At 41.9% G+C, this 11,454-nt stretch overlaps 1 protein-coding gene across 1 annotated transcript in view; it reads right to left on the reverse strand.

Moving 5' to 3' along the window:
- Window positions 1–278: 278 nt before the first annotated feature.
- The window catches only part of LOC127433433 (uncharacterized), a 30,704-nt gene continuing 19,528 nt past the window's right edge, over window positions 279–11,454 (reverse strand). The window contains exon 4 of the mRNA XM_051685345.1: window positions 279–489. Coding sequence (XP_051541305.1) covers window positions 367–489 — 123 coding nt within the window. The 3' untranslated portion in view covers window positions 279–366. The remainder of the gene's footprint in view (window positions 490–11,454) is intronic.

An 11,454-nucleotide genomic window follows, 5' to 3' on the forward strand; every position in this document is an offset into this window, starting at 1 on the left:
GCGGGTTGCACCAGCCATGTTTAAGTTACAACTTAGACTAGTTATAGCGTAAATTGGCACTAAGGGCATTTTCAAACCTGTAGCTTGCTTGATTTGTTCTGAAACAGGGGCTAAAACTGTTACAATGTGGCATTTTCTTCATGGTTTGGTTCACTTTCACAAGGCAACTGTAAAGGGGGTTAGAGGGAAAGGAGGAGGCGAGAACCGGCTTGAGAATATAAATAATAGTTTAATAATAAACTTAAACAAAAACACACAAACAAACACATGCAGGGCAGCTGCCTTTATCCCGCGCGCGCCCCATCAGGCTGATTGGGGTCCAGGCGTGCATTGTTCCAGCCCAGCCCAGCCCCGCCATCCTCGACTCTACACTCCTCCCGGCGTTGACTCAGGCCGGGGAGCCCCCGGCATGACGTACATCCCCCCTTCCTCTCCTTTGGGGGTGCCTTGCGCCCCGACTGCCGGCGGGTCATCCCCGCCTTCCTCGACCTGGGAGGAGACAGGAGGGGAAAAAACAACAACAACAATAACAACAAAACAAAACAGGCGAGGGAAAGGCCAACACGGAGCGACAGAGGAAGAGAGAGGAAAGAGAGAAAAATAAAACTCACTCACCGGTTCTCTGATGCGCCATTGCGTGGTCCTCAATCACTCCTCCACCCTCTCAGGCGGACGGCAGCCGCTCCTCCCCGGGCGGACCTGAGTCAGACCTCCGACCCCCAGCGGACAGAACGCCCCTCCGCGTTCTCGGCGACCCATGGGGACACTCCTCCGCCCCTGGCAGCGGCCCTACCGCTCCAGGTGGTCGGGGAGTCGCTTCCCTCCGCCCCTCGCGGATGGCGGTCTTCTCTCAACCCCTCCGCATTTCTGGGGGACGGCAGGGCACTCCTCCGCCCCTGGCAGCGGCTCCATCGCTCCAGGCGGTTGGGGAGTCCAGTCCCCACTCGCCTCGCGGACGGCGGCCGTTCCCTGCGTCCGGGTGGTCGGGCTACTCCATCCCCCGACGGATGGCAGCGGCGCTCCCCTGGGTGGACGGCAGTGTCGAGGACTCTGCGACAGGCATCCCTCCTCCTTCCCGGGTTTCGGCACCAGTGTAAAGGGGGTTAGAGGGAAAGGAGGAGGCGAGAACCGGCTTGAGAATATAAATAATAGTTTAATAATAAACTTAACCAAAAACACACAAACATAAACAAATGCAGGGCAGCTGCCTGTAATTCTCTCTCTCTCGAACTGTCGTCCCTGGCCGCCTTTATCCCTCGCGCCCCATCAGGCTGATTGGGGACCGGGCGTGCTTCATTCCAGCCTGGCCCCGCCCTCCTCGGCTCTACAGCAACATTTCAAAACGGACCAAAATTGTGTTAATAAAAGTCACATGTGAGCAAACTGTCCCCTCAGAATGTTTGTGCGCTGTTTCGGGATTTAGCTCATACAAAAATGTGCCAACTGGTACAAATATTAGAGTATTGTTGATGTCACGGTTATGTAAAACATCACTGCATCGTACAGAATGCACATTCAGAGGTTGTGCTGCAAATAAACATTATCTGATACATGGATGTATATAATTGTAAAATTTTAGTTTTTATAGGGGTATTGCTACTGTTGAGTCTAACTGCATTTTCACCACAAGCGAACCACTCAAGAGTTCGTTTGCAATTGGGGACAGGTTGTTTTGGTGTGGATCCGAGTGTGATTGCCGTGTTCATATTTGCCTAAACTAACCAAACTAAGGGAGAAAACGCACGAGGTACCGAAAAAAATGCTCCAAACAAGCCAGGTGGGAAAATGCTGGCAACGTTACAATTAACTTTCTTTCTTCTGTAGAACACAAATGAAGATTTTTAGAAGAATATTTCAGCTCTGTAGGTCCATACAGTGCAAGTGAATGGTGACCAGAACTTTGAAGCTCCAGAAAGCACATAAAGGCAGCATAAAAGTACTCCATATGACTCCAGTGGTTCAATCCATGTCTTCAGAAGTGATATGAGAGGTGTGGGTGAGAAACAGATCAATATTTAAGTCATTTTTTACTATAAATCTCCACTTTCACTTTCTTCTTCTTTTGTTTTTTGGCGATTCACATTTTTTATGCATATCGCCACCTACTGGTTGGGGCTGGTCAAAGGTGGATTTTTATTGTAAAAAATGACTGAAATATTGATCCGTTTATCACTTCTGAAAACATGGATTAAACCACTTGAGTCTTATGGATCACTTTTATGCTGCCCTTATGTGATTTTTGGAGCTTCAAAGTTCTGGTCACCATTCACTTGCATTGTATGGACCTACAGGGCTGAGATATTCTTCTAAAAATCTTAATTTGTGTTCTGCAAAAGAAAGAAAGTCACGCACATATGGGATATCATGAGGGTGAGTAAATGATGAGAGAATTTTCATTTTTGGGTGAACTGTCCCTTTAATGACAAACTCCATTGCGAGCAAATTGACAGTTCATCACAACTGCCACTAGGGGGAGAAATAAGTCAGCCGTATGTGAATGTCGGAGACAGTGAAAAGGCGGCTTTAGACATGTATGATGATGTTGACATTTATACTGGTTTACATTTACGAGAGAAAATATTATGTAAAAAAAAAAAACCTGACTTCTTAGCGGCTCGTTTCATTAGAAAGTTCCAACACATACAAAATATATAGGATATTAAAATGAATACTTGTCAATTTTTCAAGTCTGTTGCATTAATATTTATTTATTGTCCCTTGCTAATTTTAGATAGTTCCTGAATATTATTATTTACATATTTAAAAAGGGTACTTTGTTGTCATGGCCACATAATGCCCGGCTTTCCATTTTCTTTCCTCTATTCAGAAAGAAGGCAGAACAGGACTGCGGTCATCAGTGAATGAAGCGTTCTTTATCTTGCCGATTGTTAACAGTGATAGTTTTCCCTGAACATTACTGAACACAGATCTTTGGATTAGTGATGTGACGAGAGTCAGTACTTTCTTCTGTTCTCTCTGAACCTCCTAAAGTCTGATTCTCAACTTCAGCTCCTCTGTCTCGCTTTGGCCTTGGAGCGCCTAAAAAGGTTCGAGCAGAGATCTTCAGAGCCTTTTTAACGCATACTACTACAGCTAAGGAGTTGAACACCGGTGCTGAATCAGTGTAACAGGGGCAAAGGAGAGATAAAAATAGACAACAGCTCTGTGCTTATCAAACAGTGTTTTATTTTTGCCCGCCTGACACTCCTGGTTAGATAAAGAGAACTCTGTCTTGCGTCTGCAGGCCGGAGGAGGACACAAACTGTCTAGCGTGAGAACAGAGGAATTCCTGTTATCCACAACACCAAAGACTAAAACCTGTGGAGCAGAACACTTTACTTCTGCTGCATTAATCTCGGTATTTCCTTAATTTAGAGGAAAACGAGGACTATTTTGTAATATTTATGTACCATATATGAGGCATGCTGTCGATTTTCAATGTCTTTACAGTAAATACACTTATAACGGAAGTCAAGCAGGCAAGCAAGCAGCATTGCAAATATTTAGCTAGCACACAGTTTAGAAAGTATACCCATCACACTTCAAGCTGCAGTGTGTCATAAGTCCTTCTGACATTTAATCAAGCACAGGATATTATTAAATATCCTGATAATTCACTTTTAACTAGTTAAAATGCTAATTCTTGGGATCAGCAATATAATTACTACTAGTGAAAATGCAAATGTATTTATTTTTCTCCCCAATTTGGAATGCCCAATTCCCAATGCGCTCTAAGTCCTCGTGGTGGCATAGTGACTCGTCTCAATCCGGGTGACGGAGGACGAATCTCAGTTGCCTCAACATCTGAAACCGTCAATCCGCACATCTTATCACGTGGCTTGTTGAGCGCGTTACCGTGGAGACGTAGCGCGTGTGGAGGCTTCACACTATTCGCCACGCGCCCCACCGAAAGAAAGAACCACATTATAGCGACCACAAGGAGGTTACCCCATGTGACTCTACCCTCCCTAGCAACCGGGCCAATTTTGTTGCATGGGAGACTTGGCTGGAGTCACTCAGCACACCCTGGATTCAAACTCGCGACTCCAGGGGTGATAGTCAGCGTCAATACTCGCTGAGATACCCAGGCCCCCCAGTCAATCATTGTTTTGAGGAATGAAGGCTATACAATGCTTAAAATTGCCCAAACACTGAAGACTTCAAAGGTGTACACTACAGTCTTAAGACAAAGCACAACTGGCTCTAACAAGGACAGAAAGAGATGTGGAAGACCAGATGTACAACTAAACAAGAGGATAAGTACATCAGAGTCTCTAGTTTGAGAAATAGACGCCTCACATGTCCTCAGCTGACAGCTTCATTGAATTCTACCCGCTCAACACCAGTTTCATGTACAACAGTAAAGAGAAGACTCAGGGGTGCAGGCCTTATGGGGAGAATTGCAAAGAAAAAGCCACTTTTGAAACAGAAAAACAAAAAGAAAAGGTTCGAGTGGGCAAAGAAACACAGACATTGGACAACAGATAATTGGAAAAGAGTGTTCTGGATCTTAACCCCATTGAGCTTTTGTGGGATCAGCTAGACTGTAAGGTGCGTGAGAAGTGCCCGACAAGACAGACACATCTATGGCAAGTGCTACAGGAAGTGTGGGGTGAAATGTCACCTGAGTATCTGGACAAACTGACAGCTAGAATAACAAGGATCTGCAAAGCTGTCATTGCTGCACATGGAGGAGTTTTTGATGAGAAATCTTTGAAGTAGTTTAAGAAGTTCTGAACATTTCTTTCAAATTGTAATAGTAATTTTTCACATTATTAATGTCCTGACTATACATTGTGATCGGCTGAATGCCACTTTGGTGAATAAAAGTAACAATTTCTTTCCATAAGAGCAAAATCTGTACATTATTCCAAACTTTTGGCCGCCAGTGTATATATATATATATATTCACAAGTACTACTTTCTAGTGAAATGTGGTAAATTGGTTTTCACTAGTGGCTAAATTAATTTCAGATATCTATAATGTGATTGTAATTAGTGAGAAAGCCTTTTAAGATTTCTTTAATTATTCTTCAATGTAATATCTTGAAATCAATTTCCAGATATCTGAAATTAACATTGTCACTAGTGAAAACTAAATTCCAGACATCAAAAATGAGTATTTTTACTACTTGAATTGTTGACATCAGGAATAGACATTTGCTTGAGTGATAATGTAATTATTTGTATAAAAATGTATATATAAAATATATATTATATATACACATGTATTTTATATATATATATATATATATGTAAGTGAATGCACTGCAATGAAAAAAAAACATTCATATTTTCCAGTAAAAATAAAGAAACAACCAGAAAAAAAATTAGCCGAGATGCAGAATGGCATAAGATATTAAGTCTTGTTTTCAGAGAAATCTTAACTAAAAGTAGTGAGGTTTACACTTAAAAAAATAAAATAAAAATGCAATTAGGGTAAGAAAAATACACTTGTTTTCCCTTTGAATTTTTTATTTTTTTTACCCCATTGGCAAATAGTTTTTTCTTGTTATAAGCGTAAACATTCCTAATTTTTTTAGTATGATGTTTAGTAGAATGTTTAGATATTTTCACTGGAAAAAAGACAAAAATACTCAGTAAAAAAATATATTTGCAGTGACAGATCACTGTGAAATTCTACTAGTGAAAATGCAGCAACAGATCTCAAATATGATGTTTTTTACTAGTTAAAATTCCACATGGCTATTTCTGTGAGCAATGACATCACTTTTGATAGAACTGAGCAGAGTTTTAAAAACGTTACAGAGTTACGGTGTTGTACACTTTTCAGGAAGTCGATCTACCGCTGACGCTGAACTGAGATTCAAGTCAGTATTTTAACATCCAAAAAATGACACACTCAACTTTAAAGCCTTTCAGTTTATAACATTTGCCTATTAGGCATCCATTGTAAGTTTATTTTTGGTTATCAACAGCATGCCACATGCAGCAAACAGACATTCAGTTGGGAAAATCCCCTGAGATATTCCTTAAGTGCTCTTAGACACTTCTAAACCAATCCCAGATCAGTGCATGTGGACGACTTCTGTAAACATTCTTAAACACAAGCTTTTATTCCCTCGGCCGCACAAGCACCAGCTGTTCAATGCAAGATTCCAGATAAACTCGTACTCGTCCAATTAAAATGTTACGCTAATATATCCAAAACACAGGTGTTCCCTGTTTTTGTTACCCAAAACATTTGTTACAACCCATATGACTTTCTGTCTTCTGTGGAATAACCTGAGGGTGAGTATATGATGACAGAAATTTCATTTTTTGGGTGAACTATCCCTTCAAGCATTGCTTTCTTGCGATTTGGAGTTGGGTCAAACGCTCCAAGCAACATGTGGCTCGAGTAAGACAAGATTTCATTACACATCCCTGGAGCTCAAACGGCAACAACTCCTGTTCATAAAACAGATGACTAGTCACTGACAAGTCATTACAAGCCAGTGGTGTAAGAAGACTGAAGGGAAGGGAACGCCCGATTGCAAAACAAAGCACTAAACTCGGTTTGTGTCCAGAACAGTGGTTGATTCAGGACCGGATTATACATTCAAATGATTAAACATCAGGAGGTGTCCCCACACTGTACCAAAATTGTTCTACCAAGTGACAGATGAATTTGCACCAAAATACTGAAGCGTTTGATTGCACGCACAATCTTTGATGTCAACAACAAAAGATTTGGGACGCATTTTCTCCTTTAACAGGTTATCTTAACTCTGCACAACTGCGAGTCGCGAGTTCGAATCCAGGGTGAGCTGAGTGACTCCAGCCAGGTCTCCTAAGCAACCAAATTGGCCCGGTTGCTAGGGAGGGTAGAGTCACATGGGGTAACCTCCTCGTGGTCACTATAATGTGGTTCGCTCTCGGTGGGGTGTGTGGTGAGTTGAGTGCGGATGCCGCGGAGAATAGCGTGAAGCCTCCACATGTGCTATGTCTCCGTGGTAACGTGCTCAACAAGCCACGTGATAAGATGCATGGATTGACGATCTCAGACGTGGAGGCAACTGAGATTCGTCCTCCACCACCCGGATTGAGGCGAGTCACTACGCCACCACGATGACTTAGAGCGCATTGGGAATTGGGCATTTCACATTGGGGAGAAAAGGGGAGAAAATTAAAAAAAAATGCTGTCCACGAAGCCCATTTTTAAGTCACGACCCACCATTTGAGGACCACCAGTCTAGATGGTAACCTTTGTTCTGCAAAACTCACAAGATTTGCTGCTACTAAGGTTAGGTTTAGAGTTTAGTAGGGCTGGGAAACAAATATATATTTTTCAATGAATTGCGTTCTTCATTCAAACAATCTCGATACTGAGTCATAGATCCCAAGATAGATCTTTTCACTTTATGCACAACCCTCTACAATGCAACTAAAAATGTCTGTGATTAGCCACTGGCCGTTGACCCTTTCTGTTCTTTGCTGTCACTTGTTGACGAAAAACAACAAAAATAGAAACATTGAATTCTAATCCCACTAGGGCGGTGCAATTAATAAAAAAAAATGAAAAAAATGGAGATTACAGTTACAGCTGTCACAATATTATAATCATGAACAGTGTCAATTACAGCATTCCAATTAGGTTTACTCCTATTGCGCCAAAATTTTCTATTTACAAAATAATTTTTGGGCCGTTGTGTGCATGAATGCAGAAGCAAATCTGACGTGTTTAAATTAGTCTGAAGGCATATCAGTAATGCTCACCATCTATATTATAGTGCACAATTTATTCAAAATGTGAATAACACTTTTTGACTTGCATGCATTTAAAATATTAAAATATTAATTTGTTTTGATGCATTGCCTACGTAAAGAATATGGCATGCAACTGCCCCACACAAAATAAGTATTTAATGTAAATTCTATTAATTGAAATGAGTAATCACAACTACAATATTTAGTTGTAGATTTTCGTCATAATCGTGCTAAATGAAACATTGCACGGATGCGGTAAAGAAGTCATTCAACTCAAATCTGGTTAATATGTGCTCAACCGAAACACTTCTGTGAGACACTCGTGAACTGTCGATGTTCTTAAAGAGACAGTACCATTTTAGCTCATGTTCTACAATGTAAATAGAGCAAATTATGCATGCAAACAATAAACATGTAAAAAAGTATATATACTGTATATGCAATAGCAAGACATCATATTTCTTTTTTTTTGGGGGGGGGGGCGGGATTTTTCCCCTTTTTCTCCCAATTTGGAATGCCCAATGCACTCTAAGTCCTCGTGGTGGCATAGTGACTCGCCTCAGTCCGGGTGGCGGAGGACGAATCCCAGTTGCCTCCGCGTCTGAGACAGTCAACCCGCGCATCTTATCACGTGGCTTGTTGAGCACGTTGCCACGGAGACATAGCGCGTGTGGAGGCTTCACGCCATCCACCGCGGCAACCACGCTCAATTCACCACGCACCCCACCGAGAACAAACCACATTATAGCGACCACGAGGAGGTTACCCCACGTGACTCTACCCTCCCTAGCAACCGGGCCAATTTGGTTGCTTAGGAGACCTGGCTGGAGTCACTCAGCACTCCCTGGGATTCGAACTAGCGAACTAGTGAACTCCAGGGGTGGTAGCCAGCGTATTTTACCACTGAGTTACCCAGGCCCCCAAGACATCATATTTCTTGATGGAATACGTGGATTTGTACATTTTTAAAAAGCTAAAATGTGGCCAAAATGATGAAAAACTAATGATAAAATAAAATGTGAAATTAATATTTTCATAAATATACCAGATGGGAAGGTCCCCTGGATAATTAACAGCATTAGCTGAGAGTGAATTTCTTTCATATGTAAGCAAAGCTGACATTACAACTGAAATATGCCCGAAGAAATCTGAATCAAATTGGAATCGAATCAAGACTTAGTGAATTTGTATTATGTAATCTGTATCAACACCCAACCCTCAGGATTAGGGTTTAGGGTAGAGGTTACATTATAGTTAGTGGTCAGGGTTGCCGCAGCACTCCAAATAAACACAAAGTATGAATGCTGCGAGTGAATCTTGCAAGCTTTTTGCAGAACAAGGGTTACCATCTAGACACTTCCTGTATCTTTAAAACTTTATGATGCCCATTACAACTAAAACTGAACAGTTTTCATGCATGTCAAAAAACAACAACATACAATTCCACAACACTCATTGAAAGCTCTCAAACAAGTTTAAAAATGGCACGGCCATACAGGAACACAACAGATAAACCACAGGATGTGAAAACAACAATAAAATTCTTTCAGTTTGTCAATAGAGTGTTCGTAAGTTGCCCTGAGGAGTGTCTATTTAGTGTGTTAATGCGGTGAGGGCGGCATGCATTCTGAAGACTGTTTTAAAGACACAATCTGCAGCTCTCAAGGACAGCATGCCGAGCAGTGTTCCTTCATCTCACCTAACGCATCTTACCTCGTTCCCCTTCGCTGCAGATTCCCTGCCAGCGTTCACTGCGACTCCAGAGTTCATGGTGACTAAACTCTGGGAGCTAATCCCGATTCCAGGGAGAGTATTCCAGCGTTACTGCGAGTGAGAGGAGACACCTGAGGTTAAAGAGAAACACGTCTCCTCTTAGGTTCCTCCGGCTTCTGTAATCCACACACGCTGCTCAGAACTCATCCTTGATTTCAAACAGAAAATCCTGCGGTATTCCAAGCACAGTTCCAGCGGTATTCCACACAAGAGAGAGTTAAATCCACACAGAGCGCCGGTGCACTGCTCCACAGATTCTGAGAGCCAGCCGGAGTCTCGCGGCAGCAGCAGCTCTGCACTGCTCTGTTACACACACACACACACACACACACACACACACACACACATTGAGTGAGGGAGGGCGGGCGAAGGAAAGAGAGAGAGAGGGGGGGGGGACCTCTTCGGGCCCCGCAGCTGCAGGACAGAGTAGTATATACGCGTGTGTGTGTGTGTGTGTGTGTGTGTGTGTGTGTGTGTGTGTGTGAGAATGGGAGGAGATTCATTCTGACTCATAAAGTGTCACAAACCAAGTCGTTCCAAAACTTTATGACTCAATTTCTTCTGTGAAACACAAAAGGAGATGTTTAGCAAAAAGTTCACGCTGTTCTCTTGCATACAATGAAAGTGAATGGGGACTGATGCTGTTGAACTCCAAAAAAGGACAATTAATTCATAAGGAAAAGAGCAGCATTAACATTCTGCTAAACATCTCCTTTTGTGTTCCACAGAAGAAAGAAACACAAATGGGTTTTGAAGGATATGGCGAGTAATTAATGACAGAATTTTCATTGTTGGGTGAACTTTTACTTTAAAAACTTTCTCGTCGGGCTGCACAATTAATCGAAAAAATCATCGAGATTACAATTACGCAGCAATTAACTAGTCTACAAGAACTCCCTTTAGGTATACTCTAGTTGTGTCCAAATTTACAATTTGCAATGTGTTTATTTACGCAACATTGAGCATAGCAACCAATCAGAGACGTGTCTGTTGTGCGCATTTTCTGTGCTGATTTTGTTGGACAATCTACGAAAAAGCTTGTGGAATTGATTTAAACATGGTAAAAATGTGTTAAACTGAGTTGTCCTCTTATTGGCTCCTGGACGAATGATCAAATTAGCTAAAATACTTAATAAACAAACACACAAGGGGCAGGGAATGTTTTGAAATTTGTGAATGATGTGTGTCCCAATTCGGAAGAAAATCTGCATAGATTTCATATGGCTGTTTATCAGTAACAGTCTGAGTTTAACGAGTTTTTAACGCCGTTTGATGCATGCTTGATGTCTCAAATGAACACAGTTCTCAGCTTGTTTTGGATGTGTTGCATAAATTAAAATAAGACATTTTTTTCATGTAAATTCAATCAACTGACATCAATAATCACAATCACAACATTAATAAAAATAATCAACAATAATCATGCAGCCCTACTTCCTCATATCCCAGTTTAATGTTCAGAGTCAACTTTTCGTAATTCATTGGTACTTTGACTTCCTGATTAGTGTAAACACTGTGATGCTTTCAAACATGGCCAGGTCTAAGAGGGGGCTATTGCCCCCCTAGTTCTTCCTTGTGCACCACCAGTTCCGGTTGGACATTGAAACGATCAAAGAACCGTTTGGTTTGGTTCAAAGAACCCTTCTTGGTTTATTTCAAGCATCTTTGTGATGTCAAAAGTACCGGTACTTCGGTCCCAAGTCGGTCCTAAAATAAAAAAGTGAAGTGCGCAGCACTTGCAAACTATATGTATAGAATTAAATCACGGCATTCGCATTAATGATCACACTGAGCCATGTAGCGAACTGTTTATCTGGACTTTTGAAGCTTCAATCAAAAACACACGTCAAAATAAAAGCCCGGGGGGCCTGGATAGCTTAGTGGTAAAGACGCTGGCTACCACACCTGGAGTCGTGAGTTCGAATCCCAGGGTGTGCTGAGTGACTCCAGCCAGGTCTCCTAAGCAACCAA

This window comes from Myxocyprinus asiaticus, chromosome 4, assembly GCF_019703515.2.
Source record: "Myxocyprinus asiaticus isolate MX2 ecotype Aquarium Trade chromosome 4, UBuf_Myxa_2, whole genome shotgun sequence".
Lineage (NCBI taxonomy): Eukaryota > Metazoa > Chordata > Actinopteri > Cypriniformes > Catostomidae > Myxocyprinus > Myxocyprinus asiaticus.